The 18,468-nt window shown below is 40.5% G+C and overlaps 1 protein-coding gene across 1 annotated transcript in view; it reads right to left on the bottom strand.

Annotated features, from left to right (window-relative positions):
- The window catches only part of bbs9 (Bardet-Biedl syndrome 9), a gene marked incomplete at both ends in the record, with an annotated part of 251,222 nt that overhangs the window by 212,004 nt on the left and 20,750 nt on the right, over window positions 1-18,468 (bottom strand). The window contains 3 exons of the mRNA XM_083990340.1: window positions 2,799-2,928; window positions 11,509-11,692; window positions 12,709-12,793. Coding sequence (XP_083846466.1) covers window positions 2,799-2,928; window positions 11,509-11,692; window positions 12,709-12,793 — 399 coding nt within the window. The remainder of the gene's footprint in view (window positions 1-2,798; window positions 2,929-11,508; window positions 11,693-12,708; window positions 12,794-18,468) is intronic.

Raw genomic sequence — 18,468 nt, 5'->3', positions numbered from 1 at the left:
GGAGAAGGAGGAGGAGGAGGAGGAGGAGAAGGAGAAGGAGGAAGAGGAAGAGGAGGAGGAGGAGGAGGAGAAGGAGGAAGAGAATGAGGAAGAGGAGAGGGAGGAGGAGGAAGAAGAGGAGGAGGAGGAAGAGGAGAAGGAAGAGGGAGGAGGAGGAGAGGGAGAGAAGAAGAGGAAGAGAAGGAGGAGGAGGGAAGAAGAGGAGAGGAGGAGAGAAGAGGGAGGAGGAGGAGGGAGGAGGAAGAGGAGAAGGAGGAAGAAGAAGCAAAGGGAGGAGGAGGAAGAGGAAGAGAAGGAAGAGGAGAAGGAGGAAGAGGAGGATGCAAGGTTCAGTGTTGGTTTGTGACATGACGTCGTTATGGAAACAAGGAGAGCACAAGAAAATTCTGAGTGATGCAATAACGCATTTTAACTGTACGTGTGTGTGTGTTTAACTGGTTGCAGATGTGTGGCAGCAACACACACACACACACACACACACACACACACACACAACCGTAGCTCTCACTTTCACTAACACACACACGCAGAGAAAAAGTGTTGATCATAAATAGGAGCGGACAAACAGACACTGACTCCATATTACAGCTATTATCGTCATTTAGGGGATTTATGGTGTAATGGGAAAGTAAACACAGTCGCACTGAGATGGACTTAATGAAAAACCTAAGACATGATAGAAAGAAATGTGTCCGAGAAGTTTGGGGAAGGAATTAAAAAAGAAAAAAACTGATGTATGAATTCAGTGTGTGACTTTTTTACGGTGGCCCTGAAGGCTCAACTCACTCTGAAACTTCAGAAAACACACAAACAAGCTACAAATCAACCATATTACTTACAGTAAAAAGTAAAGTTCAGTTTTTCAACACATGAGCTGCAAAAACTCACAACACGACAGGAAGTGTTTCTTGTAGGGATGTAGTGAATCCAGAAACCGAACCCTACGCACGATGTCGACGTAATGACACCGCAGCCGCTAACGATTACGGGAAGGTTTATGAACAATATTCTGCCCTCCGTGAACGACACAGTTCAAATCAATCTCAGCACATCCAGAATCACTGTCATTATCACAAACTAAATGTAAATACTGTATAAAGTCGACTAGCTTAATGCTAACATATAATGGAAAACATCATAGACTGGCTAATGGGAATTAGCATTGGTCATTTTAAACCAACAAACAGCTGTTACTGTAAGTACATGTTTTGGCTTTTCATGTCTTTATTAGATAGTGCAGTTGAGAGAGACAGGAAATGGGGGAGGCAGAGAGAAGTAGAATGACATGCAGAAAGGGCCGCCCGATGCGAGATTCGAACCGGGGCTGCCTGCAGCGATGACTGTAACCTCAACACATTGGGTGCACCACTCGACGGCCTGAAGCAGCTGTTATCTTAACACAGGGTTTGATGTAAACATGGCATAAGTAGCTAACAAATACAATAGTATTTACAGGCATATGTTTTCTCTGCTCTGTGGAAATAATTTCACTTTTTTTTTCATTTTTGTTTTGAATGAGAAAAAATACTAAAGTATCCTGAAGGACTTGATGCTTAAATGTTATTGCCCATTGTTTTTTTTATAGTCAGATTAAAACTGTGTGATGATGTTTACTGCATTTATAACGTGTTTACTGCATGGGCCGATGACGGGAGCAGGATTCGCCATTCGGTATTTGGTTTTGGATTCGGACGAATCTTTAAACAGGATTCGGTCCATCCCTAGTTTCCAGTCTCTAACTAACAGCAGATATTAGTAATAATATGTGGAATAACGTGATATTGATAACATTATAATAAACCAAACACCAGATAAAATAAGATAAGATAAGATAAGGTAAGATGAGATAATCCTTTATTTGTCCCACAGAGGGGAAAAGAAATGATCTGTATAGGACAGATAATAAATAGCAGATAGCAATAGCAGTAAAAAAAAAAAAAAAGAAAGCAGTATTTGTAATGGAGTATGATTCAGATTATGATTAGGACAAAATAATAAATATAAAAGAAATATAAACATATTTTTAGGGGGGGACTTTCCATTTGTGTTGGTCAGGTTTTGATTTTAAACTATGGTCTGTTTTTCAGCCCAGGACGTCGATCTGTTGAGGACGGATCAGAAACCGAAGACGCTCTGACTCATTTAGTTCGTGCTTCGCAGAATTAAGTAATAAAATTCAATACTGCCTGAAGAATATCAAAGCAAAGACTCTCAGAGCAGCGCCGTAAATCACACACAGTCACACACACACAGAGAGAGAGAGAGAGAGCTGCTGGACTCAGTACCGGTGTGTATCAGTGTGTGTGTCTGTGTGTGTATTATTAGTGTGTGTGTGTCTGTGCTGCGTCCTGCTGCCAACACACTGAACAACATGATGACTATCAAGTGCTTTAAAACAACACAGCCTCAAACTAAACCAAACAGCCATCCAGACACACACTATCTGCTGCATCTAAAACACACACACACACACACACACACACACATACAGACACACACATAGTAGAGAAACCACATCATTTTTCAGCAGCCTTGTTGTTTGTGTTTTGCGTTGTAATTGTGTCTAATTGCGGTTTGATTGGAGTTGTTTGGTGAAAAAAAAGGCGATTTATTGGCCATTATCATTTGGCCCCGCCCCCTTGCTCCGCTCTGATTGGCCAGCTGGAAGACATTGTCGGGTAATTTCCTGTGAAAAAAACTTACACACTGGATTTCACAGGCTGATAAAGACAGTAGCATTCAGTACCTGCCCTCCTGTGTGTGTGTGTGTGTGTGTGTGTTGTTGTGTTGTTACGTACTGGAAGTTGGCGACGCGAACGGCCACGGGCACCGAGGGCAGCTGGGCCGCCCACCTCAGAGTCACATCCTGGTAGACCAGCAGCATGTTGGTGTGGTTGCCTATCAACATGTTGGTGGTGCCATCGGTCACTAGAGAAGAAAGAAAGAACGAAAGATGAGATTAATAGTTAGAGGAAGAATCTTTAAATACGTGAATACACCAGTGTGTGTAACCAATCAGATCGATGGATCAGTTAAACGACAAACATCCTTTTTCCTATTGATTTTCAGTGATGGGAATAACGGCGAGTGATCAAAAAAGTTACTGTTTCCCCCGTTATGACGCCATTACCGTTACTCACAATAAAATGTGCTGTTACTTGACTGTTGTATGTTATATACACTTTTTTCTTTCAGTCCATCCATCTACTAGTCGGAAAACAGCCGTTTATCTGGAAGAAACTAACTCACCCGGTATTCCTCCGCATCGCCTGTGGTTGGTTAGTTCCAGATAAACGGGAGGTTAGGGTTATGGTTACAATACTTACTTTTCCTGGTAATTAGTTACTTTTATAATGTAATAATTCAGTTATTAACTCAGTTACTCTTTGGGGAAAGTAACTAGCAATTATAACTAATTACTTTTTTAAAGTAACGTGGCCAACACTGTTGATTTTTATTTATTTTATTGACACTTTTCAGAGTTTACTGCAGAGCAGCAATGAGGTACGACGGAGTATTAGGGCCACATTGAGAAAAAAAAAAAAAACACAGTCTTGAGAATAAAGTCATACATTTACGAGAATAAAGTCGTAAATTTACAAGAATAAAGTTGTACATTTCCTACGAGAGAAAAGTCATAACATTACCACAATAAAGTCGTAAATTTACGGCTTTATTTTCGAAGTTTGTGATTTTTTTTATTTGTCAATGTGCCCCTAATACTCCGTCGTAATGAGGACATTTGGAATAACAAATGTTATTTATTGTTTAACAGTAAATTGTTGATTCTCCAACCAAGATATATTTGTGTGTCTTGAACCATATTTAAGGGATTATTGCACAAAAATGTGTGTTTGATCCTTAAATCTAAGAAAGCACTAATGCGTCAGTATTGGCCAATATTTGCCTCATTGACTGTCATTGGTCACCGGAAAATACACATGCACATTCAATTTGTGAGCGAAAATGTTGTTTTTTGGGGAGTAAAGAAGATGTTATTTCCTTTACACAAAAAAGAGTAATAAATAACAAAGAAAAAGACATCGACCATCCGCCAAACTGTTATTTTAAACATCTGTATCTGTATCAGCCCAGAATTTCACACATTCAGGAAGTCCAGATTTAAAATCCCACATTGGCCCTAAAGATATTAATAATAAGCACAAGGAATTTCTTTCTGAGTTCAACACACGCATGAGTTTTAACATCTACAACTTAACTTTACTCTCCACTTGTACTTTGGTATAAACGCCCATTCACACATCTGTCAGAAAAATGACGTCTTTTTACATCCCACATCTGGTTTGTATCCAGATTTTTGTCATCTAGATCCTTAATTTCAAGACACGCTGGGGTTACACACACACACACACACACACACACACTGTTACTCAAGGCTTAGAAAACATTAAATATAAATAGCACTTATGTTTTACTACTTATGTTTCACACGTGTCCAGTTGATCCCACCTATGGAGCAGCAGCTGCCACCTAGTGAGATCTGAGGTGACGGCCACACGCAACACAAACACGCCTCTCACACACACACACACACACTGGGGCAGTCATAATATAGTATAAGAGCAGGTCAGCAGGGAGGTGCAGTACAGTAGAAGCACAGGGGTCAAAATGACAGAGTGTGTGTCGCTGCCACATCAAAGACAACACACACCTTCTATCTCAGCATCAGCTTTATAATTACAAACTCCTTATAAAGAAAAAGAAAAAAAGCTCCAATTTACATTTTGCCTCAAACGCATCGTCCCAAAATGTTACAGTAGCTCCGCTCCTTCTTTACTTCCATCCTTTCCCTTTCTTTTTCTTCTGTATTTTTTGCCTCTTCACCTTTCTCTTCTTCCTCTCCTTTCTAACTCTCTCCATTGTTTCCAGTTTGAACATATTTCAACATTTTAAGTCTGTTTGACAAGTTATTGTGTCTTATTTTGTTAATTTTCTGTGTATATTTTGTCCTCTCCTCCTCTTTCTGTAAAACACTTTGTAATATTGTTATGAAAAATGCCATATTAAATACAGATTATCTGATATTTCCACCGCACTTGGATTATAATTCACTCTTTTTTTGTCCCAGAGTGCAAATTCAGAAAACGTGCTGCAAATCCAGTCGTACAGTACAACACACTGGGAGTTACTTCCTAAAAAAGAAAAAAAAAGATATGTTTCCTGCAGGTTCATCATTCCCCAGAACGTTACTGCAGCTCCGCTCCTTCTTCACTTCCATCCTTTCCCTTTCCCTTTCTTCTGCTTTTTTGCCTCTTCACCTTTCTCTTCTTCCTCTCCTTTCTAACTCTCTCCACTGTCTCCAGTTTGAACGATATTCAACATTTTATGTCTGTTTGACATGTTATTGTGTCTTATTTGGTTAATTTTCTGTGTATCTTTTAGTCTCTCCTCCTCATTTCCTTCTTTTTGTAAAACACTTTGTAATATTGTTATGAAAAATGCCATATAAATACAGATTATCTGATATTTCCACTGCACTTGGATTATAATCCACTCTTTTTTGTCCCAGAGAGCTCAACATGGTGCAAATTCAGAAAACATCTTCATGCAGAAAAAACCTGCAAATAAGCAACAAACGTGCTGCAAATCCAGTCGTACAGTACAACACACTGGGAGTAGGTTCTTGAAAAGGAGAAATGATACGTTTCCTGCAGGTGCATCATTCCCCAGGTCTGAATTTATTTATTTGCATGTGTTTCCTGTTGGAGGCTGCAGTGTGTGTTGAGCCCTCAGGGCCACCGTACTCCACGCAGCGTGCAAATGATTTAGCAGAGTGAGATCTGTCGTCCGAGTCCTTTTGGAAATGTTTACTGGCTCTTGACAGATTCATCCTCCTCCTCCTCCTCCCCCTCCTCCTCCTTCTCCTCCTGCAGCGTGTTGTTGCTCTAGACTGGTTGTAAATTTATCATTACAAAAAAACCAAAACAACGATCATTAAACTGTTCTGTGGAGACGAGTGACGAATCGGAGGAGAAAAGAAAAGCAAACAGAGGAAACATGATAAACACACGCATCACTCAGAGCGGCCGTGATCTGAACGAACCCGTCAGTCGTCTGTCATGTTTCTAGAAGACGGGATCATATAATTTTATGTCTAAAGGAAGCGATTTCACATCTTTTCTGTGGTTTTTTTTGAAGAGAGAGATGAACTTGGAGTGGAGCGGAGTGTTCGGGACGAGCAGTCGAGCCAATAAAGTTATTTGAGAAAAGAGAGAAAAAGAGAAGACTGGACTGGATGGACGGATCGAGGGAGGGAGGGAGGGAGTGAGGGAAGCAGACGGAGGAGCAGAGAAGGCAGAGATCCAGCCGAGGCAGCTGCGAGGCTCGAGGCCAGAAGGAGGAGGAGGAGGAGGAGGAGGAGGAAACACTCAGGAGAATCTCTGCCGTCCGTCCTCTCTCAGCTCTCAGGGTTCAGCTCAAATCCACCGCGTCTCTCTGGCTTCGCGCCTTCGATGACGATACGACGACTGTCACTAAACGACGGCCTTGTCACTGTAATCTGAAGCACGAACGGACAACGGACAGATGGATAAAGGACGATGGCGGGAAAAACAGCAGCAGCAGCAGCAGCAGCAGGAGGATCCCCAGAGTTCGTCTTGACTTTCAACCATGTGGGAAGTTTTATGTGGTTTTGATTGTTGACAGGAATCATGTCCCAATAAAAAAAGAAAAAAAAGAAAAAAGAAAGAAAGAAAAAAAGCTGCTTTTGTTGCGCTGGCACATCACGGATTGAATTTATAGCCAATTTCCAAGAGCAATTTAAAATAATCTAAATAAAGTCTGGAACAGATAGTGGCGGGCACTTTGAAAAGCCGAGATATTTTAATTCTCAAATTGAAAACAGATATCTGTGGAGAGCTCTTGGCCCTTTTTTTTACGATCCCTCCATCAATCTCCTCCTTTCTCTCTTTTTTTTTTCTCTGGATCCATCCACCGGTCTATTTTTTAACTCTCCTCACATCCTCCTCTCCTTAGTTTCTCTTTCCATCCATCCGTCAGCTCTCTGGTGTATTTTACATCAAGTGTAACGCCTCTACGCTCGAATGTTGGATAAACTGAAACAGACAGAAAACATCTTGATGTTTATCGCTCGCTGCTCAGGAAAAGGTTTTTTTATTCTGCTGTTTATCCAACTGTACAGTAGGTGAATAATAAGTGTTGCCTGTGATGATAAGAATCATAACCGTGACAGTTTTCCTCCTTTTTACACAGAGTTTCTAACAAACACTGAAGCTTTTGCTGCCGCTTTTCTCCTCTCCTCTGTTTCTAATCGCACAGATTCATCAAAACATACGTGTTGATCAAGATAATAAAGATAAAACCTGCATCTGAAGTTTTAAAAGTCATTTTTTACTTCAGTATGAAACGACATCATCATCATCAGCTCCTAAAATTAGAACAATTTGACGAGTCTTGGTGCAGGTTTTGTGTTTGATTTCACGTCTCCTGGTTCTAAATGAGCACAATCAAGCTGCAACTGGAAACCAAAGCAAATCGCTAAATCGCTGATTATTGAATAATGACACGGTGTCGAGGAACAAAGCCGAGTGTTGAACCTCTCGCTGAAGGTGACCAGAAGACCGGTGTGTTACACTCCTCTCACTTCCTGCCTCCTTCCTCTCAGTATTGGGAAAATTACTCATCGTGTTTCTGTTTTCATTACTTTATTTTAAAAGTTATTAGTTGTATTATTACTGTAGTTAATCTATTCTTAAGTGTGTGTGAGAGGGGGAAGAGGACCGGCAATGATAACATATGTAGTTACCTGGGCTTTACTTTTTCCAACACAACACAACTCAACTAAGTATTACCATACTTTCCGGACAATGGAGCGCACCTGTATTAGCCGCACCAGCTAAATTGTAAAAGAAAATACATATAAAGGCCGCACTTGAATATAAGCCGCAGGTTTTCATGTTGTAAAATAAGACATTTACACAGAAAGACAGTAGGGAACTGTGCAAGTCCGCTCGCTTGACCTCTGTTCTGGTTACGCTCCTCTCGCCCATATGCATTTGTTTACAACAAAGCCGGCGAAAAATCAATAAATGGAGCGGTGGATAACGTTACATAACATATACGATGTTACGGTGTGTGCGTTTGTGTAGTCTTAACTGTCATGAACAAAAGATTACGGGTTATGGAGCGCGTTTGTGTTGCGGTGCAGCAGAAACGAGAGCTGGGAGACCGGGGCGGGCGAGAAAAGTAGCGGCTTATAGTCCGGAAAGTACTGTATCTATTAGTATTTTAGAAATTATAACACGTTACATTACTCAAACGTTGTGCGTCGTGACGTTTGTGGAAGTAAATATGTTGATAAAACTAACTATTCTGTTGTTGTTGTGCGACGTAGAGCTGCAGCTTCAAATATACAAGCAGAGTTTTTTTAATTGCCCGGCGTTTATCCGGCTGGGGCGGTGGCCTCCGTGTTAACACACTACATGCACACCTTCTGGTTTTTTTTATCAATCGATCCACAGACCACTTGCGTGCCAATCACGGATCAACTGTGATCCGTTGCACCACTACTTATAATATTTAAATTTCTCTTCTGGAAGTTATATATTGAGTTGGTAAAAGTTAAATCTGTTGCAAATGTTACATAACAAATTTGGTTGGAATGCCCTTTAGTGGACGAGGGACGTAATAAGAAAGAAAATAAATGTGAATATTGAACACTAGAAGCATTAGAAATTTGAATCTGATTTGCCCAACGCTGCTTCCTCTACAACTCCAACAACAGGAGAAGCAATGATGACGGTGATGAAGATGAAGATGCAGCCAGAGTGAGATCAATGCAACACACATACACATTAAAACAAACCTATTGCACAATCAAGTCTGGAGCCCATTACACTCTGCAACACAGTGGGATTACACAGAACATCCTGCATATTCATTACAACCACATGAACTGCTTGTAATTTACAAAACCGTTTAGCCTTGGTATTAAAATGATTTCAAACTGCCCAGTTAAAAGTCTCAAACAAATGGGAGTGAAGCCACTGCAGAAGCTTTTTATTTCCCTCTTAGTTTTGCAGTTTGAACTGAAATGCCTTTAGATAATAAAAAAGGGTTTTAGTCTTCACCTAAACCTAAGAATCTCCACATATGGAGCTGCACAGTCTTACTGTATATATAGATCATCATATACATTTACATGTCTGCCTCTGTTATGGACTGTATCCATCCTGCACCATGTGTTTATGTGCTACAGATCGTCCTGCAGTGTGTTCACCGTGTGTGTTTTAATGTGTGTAGCAGAGCTGCTGCTGCTGCTGCTGCTGCTCCACTTTGTTCCATCATGTTCTGCCAAACGCAGCTTCCTGTTCGAGTCCAGGTCCTGGTGGCGCGGGGCCACGGCACACAGCGCTTTGTTTCTGTCCAGTTTTTATTATTTATTTTTTTGTGTTCGCTCACTTTTCAGACGTTTGCTTGTGGCAGGTGCAGCGACGCATGGAGAGTTCTGTGTCGCTGCCTTGCAACTTTTTCAGATGAGTGTCGCAACAGGATAAATCTGAGTCTGAGTCACATGTAGCTACACACGCACACACACACACACACACACATGCAGTTTTATCACTGGTGTTTCCTGATTAACTGCTGAATGCTAAATGCTAATGGATAATTAAGCAATATCACACGAGAGGGAGTGCTGTTGTACTGTATATCAGCACGGCTGTGATTCGGTCGTAGGCACGAGGCCGCAGGCCGAGTGCCGCAGATAATCACACCGTGCTGATATACAGTACAACAGCACGACCTCGAGTGTGATATTGCTTTTATACAACAGTGCTACGAGCGCATTTTTAGAACAGTAATAAACTACAAGAGATTATGATTTGTGTGTTTATTTAATCATTTATTTGGCTCCGCCGACAGAAATAGTTCCGCAACTGGAAGGGAGACAAGGCTGTTGCCAGGCAACACATAAACATTTCATACTAGCTTGCTACTAGCTACAAGCTTCTCCACCGAGCTGCTTCCAGTGCTGGTTCTGGTTCTGAGCCCGTGTCTGATTATCACCGCAGCAACAGGACCAGCGTGAAGACATACAGAGACGTTATCGATACCGTATTACATTTGTTTATCATCTATGTAATCAATATAAACACAGTTGAAGCTAAGTAGCTGAGCTACGTGGCTAACAACAGCTAACGCTAATATCAAAACACATCACCGTCAAAAACGTAGTTGCCCCCGCGGCGATTTTTTCCCAGCCGGGTTTAGTAGAGATTTATCTCCAATTAGACGGACCAGGTCAGGTCCAGGTTTTAATGTTCAGGTCCGTTTATAACTGTAGCAGCAGCAGCAGCAGCAGCAGCAGCAGAGAGATGGGGCAGCTCCTGTATGGGGAGCGTAGCTCTGACTTAGCTCCTGTCCACTGCTGAACAGCGGAGTGATCATGTCTGTGAAAAGTCCCAGTGCTGTTATACTGTATATCAGCACTATGGAATGTCTCGTTGTCCAATCAAATTGCTCGGTTGGGACCGGTCGGAACTAGCTGTTGTATAATGACCTTTAAACTCCAAACTGGTTCAAATCCAACTCACGGCTCTTTGCTGCACCTCTGATTTCCTGTCTCTCACCCTGTCCTATCAAAATAAAAGCCCAAAATAATATATATTCAAATGAAATCAGTTGTTTAAGTTTAAGCAAAGTACTTAAATTACGAATAATGCTGCATCTTTTACACATTTTTATATTTAAAGAGGGACTCTCCAGGTCTGGTGTTTCCTCCTCTGTGTCTCTAACCATCCTCTCCTCCATGTGCATTTGTTTCCAACGAAGCCGGTGAGAAATCAATCCATGGAGCGGTGGATAAGGTTATTTATCATCTACCATGTTACCTTGTGTATATCTGTGTAGTCTTATCTGTCATCGACAAGAGATTATTCTTTAAATGTTCCTTTCTGTGTATTTTTAACACAGTTTGTTAATATGTTATACACCTTATGGAAAAAATATTACTTACAAAGGGTGACAAACTACGTATGTTAACTTTTTTTCTTTTAAATTATTGCTCTTTTACACTTTAATCTTGTCTTATTTGCTTTTAATCATGTTTCAGTGGCAGTGTGATGCTATGTCTGTATGTCTGCACTGGTGGTGAACCAGTTTCCCTGTTGGGATCAATAAAGTTTTCTAATCTAATCTAATTCACTGACCTTGAAATGTTTTTTGGATACCTAATACCCTCCAATAATGGTAGCAGTATTTCAATGGAAGGTCTATAAAGGGTTAAAAGCATTAATCTAGAGAAAAAACACATCATTTCTACTGAATAATGAGTTCATTTCCTGCAGGTTTCTGTTCATTCGTTATTCCTCCTCAGTAATGAAACACACTTTGATGTTCGCTCTGTTCCTACTAATGTTCCTACTAATGTTCCTACTGATCCTCTGACCAGTGTTAAGTCTCTAACTGCAGCGGAGCTAGAGACACGGGACGGGCAGGTGAAGGTGAGATGTTTTTGTTTGTTCTTACCTGAGGCGTAGGGCAGGAAGCAGCTGGGGTTGAACTCCAGCTTCTTCATGAAGCGGATCTGACCGTTGTCACGGAGACAGTAGAGGTTCCTCTCACCCAGGATGAAGATGGAGGAGGAGGAGTGGGAGAAGGAGGGAACCGACAGGTCCAGGGCCTGTTCGCCCAGGACGAAGGTCCAGTCGGGCTGGAGGAGCACACACACACACACACACACACACACACACACACACACACACACACACACACACACACACACACACACACACACACACAGGTTATTAAGAGTTTATCCAGTGTGTGAGCTGAGGTCAGACATGTGTCACGTGTTCTGTGAACATCAGAGCTTTCGTGCTGCTGCAGGAAAACTGAGGTTTTTAAACAGAACAAAGATCCAAAAACATCTGTGTGAATGGACCGAGGAGAATTTACCTAAGCATTAAAAATAAAATAAAATGTATTATAATTATCAATATGATTGATGTTTGAAGATCAGGATCATGTTTGTTTTTTTGGTTTATGTTTTTCAGGTTCACACATTTTTTGTATATTGCTACTCTTATTAAATCTAGTCATTTTATTATCTATCATAATAATTGTTATTGGTTATATATTGTGCAGTTGTATAGAACGGTTTCCGAGGAATCTGCTTATTTATTTATTGATTGATTTATTGATCTGTCAGTTTTGGGGTTTAAAATATTTTTGACACCTGTGGAATATATAATTTGTTTATATTAGCATTTACATGGCTGACAATAACAATGCTAAAAGTTTGATTTATTGTGTTTATTTAAGAATGTGTGTGTATCTATTGTACTGGATTCCTTTTATATATATTGTGTAGAATTTATTTGAGGTTCTGTTTTCATGGGTGTGTCGTGTCGTGTATCATTGTTTTACTTGTTTTAGACAAATGCTACTGTTTCTGATTAATTTGGCTTCTGCCTCTCTGGGATTATAAAGATAATTCATCCTTCAAACTTTAACTTGATCTCTGTCATTCACTGCACTTTACCAATACACAACCAATAACTCATTTCATTTCTTAAAAGCTTCATTTAAAAAAGATCCTTAAATTATTTTATAGATTCTATGTCACTGACTTTAATCATTAATTTCTATATTTAATGTTTATTCTGTTTTCTATGTGTTCAACTTAAACATAGGTGGCCGTAGGTTGGCGCTGTGTTCAGGACTCACCATCAGCCTCTTGCCTCCGGTCTTGAGCGGCAGGTCTGGGTCCTGTCGACTCTCTGCCTCTGTGGCCACGGACAGAGTCTCATACCTGAGAGAAAGAGAGAGAGAGAGTATAAATAAAACAGACACACACGTCACACGTTGTTATTTCAGATGTATAAATGTTTACTTGCAGTCACAGAGTTGTAGATTATATAATTTAACTTTATTCAGCCTCTGCACTGGCTGACTTTTAAAGGGATAATACAACATTTTGGCAAATTGGCCCATTGCCGTGAGCTGCTCAGAGCTACGCTACGGAGGCTCATGGGATTTCTTGGTTTCCCTCATCAAACTCATCAAATACACAATCCAACAACTCCACAACGCTCTGGTGGACAAGTTGTGACCTGCACATTCACCACGCTATGAGATAATAACACAACGTTACCAGACAGAGTTGTTTTAGAGGGAAATTCATGCAAAACCGCTGATGTGCGTTGCCTTCAGGGACATTTTTTCATCAAGCAGTCTCTGTATTTACCTCTAAAACAACTTTGTCTGCCAAATTTGCCAAAATGTTGAACTATCCCTTTAACCTTTAACACAGGAAAAGATTGGTGCTTCACTTTTTTTTACTGTGTTGGCTGCAGGAGTGAAATGCCTTGCTCATGGACACTCTGCAACTGCACACACATACACCCACACACACACACAGATCATTTCTCATTCGACTATTCCCACCAGATATTCCACAGCCAGTCTAACAAAAAAAAAAAAAAATCAAATTAGCGACTCTCTGGTTACAAATTTTGCTTCTTTAACCACCGGCCCAAGACCACAACAACACTGCTAATTTTCCTGAGAGGAATTCCATGTGCGCGGCCAGGGGCAGAAATCCTAGGACACTTCATTCATTCATTTATCCACATTTATAATAAAAAAAACAGTGTGGAAACATGTTCATTATTAACTTAAATCCACAGGTAGCGTCTTTATATTCTCCATCTCCCTCACAGCTGCTGTCGGGTCAGTCAACACGCCGCTGACCCGCTGCTCCCCGGATCTGCGGTCTATCAGTTTTAATCAGTGAAGCAGAAGCAGCGAGGTGGCGGCGGCGGGGGCTGAGGATAAAGTAGTCGGACTGATCTGTGGTCAGTTGGTTTTGGCATCTTGGGTGGGTGGGTGGGTGTCGGGAGTTTTCCAGTAAGAAGCTGGCAGTCGGAGCGGCTGGCTTGGCGGGAATCTATCCTTCTTCTCCTTCCCTCTCTGCTGCAGTAACACCTGGATGGATGGACGGACGGGGGGAGATCCAAACTGCCCCCGAGCCGCAGACCAAACACTAAATAACTGCTGATTTATCCACTCACAGTTTCTCTCTCTAACGTAACGGAGATCCCAACCACAAAATCTGCTGTGGATCAGAGCTGTCAGGTGGCAAATCGACCTCCTCCTACAGTACGTCATACAGCGCCATAATCCAATATGGCTGCTGCGTTACGGGCCCTGTGATTCATATTATATTATACAATATACTATATATGAGGAGAATAAATTAGTCAGAGTGACACCATCAAACATATTTTACTAAGATCAGTCCTAAAACTTTAAGGATTTATGCTCCACAGAGGATTAACCTAATAAAAAGGTACAACACCTGCAGAAAAAAACTCCCATCATCCTCAGCTGTGCTTCGTATTGTGTGATAACTTTAAAATTAACACTGATTTGAAAAACACTTAAAGAGCTTCATAAACTGAAGAAACCTGACAACGAGATACAATAAAACATTGTGATTGTTGCAGTCTTTCCTATGTCCTTTATTAGGGATGTACAATAACTCTTTATTTACACTGATACCGATAACTTCCTGCTATCCGATGCTGATGCCAATAACCGATACCTGAGGTTAAAGAAGATGTAGAGAGTAAAGATGAATTTAACATTATAGTTCTTCTGCCTCTGACTTAACCAAATAATATAATCGACATCACGACTGTAATCATAACAAAAACAAGGACAGTAATGACTCATCAAAAATCAAATCAACATTGATTTGCATCAAATCAACTTTGGCTGCAAACTGACTGAAAATGGCTCCAGTAATGTCATTATCGGGCTTATATGTGTATATTTGCTGATAATTATCAGCCAATATCGGGCCGATAATGATCTGCACCACTAGTTGTCACGCATCCCTTGTATTTTTGCAATTTTATGCAATGAAATTGAGTTAATTTGCAAAACTGCAAGAACTGGTAAAAACTGTGGGAGCTGAAAAACAATGTGGTTTGATGAAAAAGGAAAAAAATCACTTAAACAATTAAAAAACTTTAATTGTAAAGCATAAATGATTTTTAACCATTGATCAGACACGGTTTCGTTTATCTTCTCTTAGGAGGCGATAACGTTTCACATCGTGTAATTTCGCAATGTTCCCAAGGCAACAGGGGGAAAATGGCTGCTCTCTCCTGTGTGTGAAGGAAACATGCTACATTTTTCAACTTTCTGCAAAATGATACGTAACTTTATTGTAATGGAAACGCGGTGGATTATGCAATCATGCAAGTCCCGCAAATTTGAGAATAAGAATAAGAGAATAAAAATGACTTTAGAGGGAAAGTAATTTGCCTGTCTGCTCGTCTACCATCTGCAGATTGATTACAGATTACTCTGTGCATTTTGCATGGAATTCAGCAATTTATGTGGCAAAAGCACAGCGTAATCCCCCCCCCCCCCCCTGCAGAATATGTGGACTGTGACTCATTATGCATTGAATTAGGCATTGTTGCATATAAAATACACATATGAATGAATAAATAACAGGAAAAAACTATTATTATTAACAATCAATTAAAACCCCCTAGTTGAAGATATATATTTGGAGTTTATGTTAAGTATTAACATGGTGGAATATTGATAAACACATCTGTATGCTGATGTTATTCCTAGTTTCCTCCACTGTGAACTATATTAACTGTGTTATAGACAAAGTTTAAGACATTATACATTATGAGCTGCTTGTTTATTCTATTTTGTATTTATTTACTTTATACTCTATGTATTGTATAGTATTATTACTGTCCATCCCACATTTCAGTTTTACAGCTTCTACCACTCGCCAGCACAGGAGTGAGGCTAATTTCCCACAACACTGTGTATGAAACGGTAAATGAAGTGTTTGAGACTTTGATGTTTGAACTCGTCCGTTCTGTGCAGAAGAAACCAAAACACACTTTAGGAGCCTGTAGGAGAAGCCTTCAGTGGGTGGGTGGGTGGGGAGGGGGTTGACTAACGAGCTGCTGTGTGGACGGCTGCCAGTTGGAGAAACCTTTTCATCGCACCGTGACCATTTACTTTTTTTTTTTTCCTGGAGAAAGAAAATGGACTAAAAACGATATTAAACATGTCAGGGGCTTTTTAAGCTATTAGAGCGGAGCTGAGCGGATCGACAGGCCGACTCCTGGACGCAGTGAATGGATTAAACTCAGACTAATAATAATAATATAATAATAATATTAATACTAAAACAACACTGTAGAAATAACTGTGTTCTTCTGCTCTGGTTTGATATTTCAATTCCACCCTGCACACGTCGTACATGGTTCACTAATGATGGGATACGAAGGTCGGAGCATGAATGAATTAAACCTGTATAACATATATATCTGTGTGTGTGTGTGTGTGTGTGTGTGTGTGTGTGTGTGTGTGTGTGTGTGTGTGTGTGTGTGTGTGTGTGTGTGTGTGTGTGTGTGTGTGTGTGTGTGTGTGTGTGTGTGTGCGTGCGTGCGTTCAGCTGGATGTTGATTTAAGTGTTATGAAAGAGAGAGAGGTTGAAAAAAATAAATAAAGAAATCACACAAAGCCCTGTGTGTAGAAGAAGAAAAATTACTAAACCACAAAAATCTGATTATTCACCTGCACGACACACACACACACACACACACACACACACAGACACACACACACAAACACACTGACTGAGACACACACACACACACACACACACACACACACACACACACACACACACACACACAAACACACTGACTGAGACACACACACACACACACACACACACACACACACACACACACAGACACACGGGAACGTTTTTCTTTGTTTGCTGCTTAAGTGTTTGCAGTGGACAATGTGTTGCTCTCTCAAACATGTGGACACACTTTTCCGTAGTGTGTGTGTGTCCGTGTGTCCGTGTGTGTGTGTGTGTGTGTGTGCATGTGTGTGTGTGTGTGTGTGTGTGTGTGAGTGTGTGTCCGTTTGTGTGTGTGTGTGTGTGTGTGTAGGTGTTCAGGACACTGGAGTCGAGGAAACAGTCGTCTCATTTATATGAAAGAGGATCTGACTGAAGAAAAACTCCACAAACAAACACACTCATTTACCTTCAACATATACACAACACACACACACACACACACACACACACACACACACTTTTATACCTACAAAAATTACACAAACATACGCACACATAACATGCATATGCTCTCTCTCGGTGTCATGGATAAACACAAACTAAAAGCTGACACTGACGCCAACACACACATGCATAGCATACACACACACACATGCACACACACACACACACACACACACACACACGCACACACACAGACACACACACAGGAAGTAAATCAAGCTCTCATTCATCACGGCAGGAGAAGGTCCAACAGGCTAAATAAACGGAGCGCAGCAGCAGAACAGTTTGACCAGTCATCTGATATTACATGTAAAACAGCCAGAGAAGCTCTGACCTGCCATCCCATATACAACATATACACTATATGTATATGTATAAATATATAGTATATATAGTGTATATAGACATAAAACAGTCAGTAAGTCACAGCAGATCAAAGCCTCCATAGTGTTTCCCTAACGAGGGGACTGAAGCTGATTGGTCAGATAGAAAAAGGAGGCGGAAGGTGAGAATGATTTTGTTTCCTGGTTATTTGGGTGCACCGGCCCTTTAAGAGCTTTGTATTAAACACCTGTGAAAACTACACATTTGATGTTTTAAAGTCCCACTCCCACGACCCTTTTTGGTCATTTTAAAACCAGCTCATTAGCAATGCACATTACCAATGCGCCTCTGGAGGGTGGGCGGAGACTGCGCTGCTCTGCACCCGCCCAGCCACCTCACCTGCACTTCCTTTTCTGCTGATATGTGCTCTAACACAAGAAAAATGCCACAGGAACATGTGAAAAGCACCAAAAACACGATTTTCATGGGAGGGGGTCTTTAAGAGTGTGTTGGAAGAAGTTGTGCGTCTCCTGAGATTCCTATTATCTTTGTAGCCAACAATTATTGCCATTATTAATTAATTTATAGATAGAAATTCATGGTTTATTGATCACTGGATCTATAAAAGTGTCACAACGTGGTCTATTAATCACTTGAATTGTCCCGTCTGTTGGCGCAGGATCTAAACTGTTGAGTTATTTAAAGAGATACAGAGAAATATTTGCCATTTCTTCTTTGCAAATACAGTCTAATTTTATTACTGTTTCTTTAAACAGACTTATTGTTTCAGATAAAACATTTCTGAAATGATAATAAAAGTATGATTCATTGGGCTTAATATTTAAAAGGAATTTAGATCATCAAAAGTGAAACTAGTCACTGTTTTTGTTTGATAAATTAATAAAGTTTTATAATGTATTTAAGATTTCAGTTGATTAGGTTTAGGTAAATCTATCAATTGATCAGTATTTTATCCTAATAAGTTGTTTGGATGAAGTTGTATTACACACACATTAACACAC

Source organism: Trachurus trachurus (genome assembly GCF_905171665.1).
Source record: "Trachurus trachurus genome assembly, chromosome: 16".
Taxonomy (NCBI): Eukaryota; Metazoa; Chordata; class Actinopteri; order Carangiformes; family Carangidae; genus Trachurus; species Trachurus trachurus.
The sequence above is the reverse complement of the archived record's forward strand: the minus strand, read 5'-3'. Positions and strand labels throughout refer to the sequence as shown.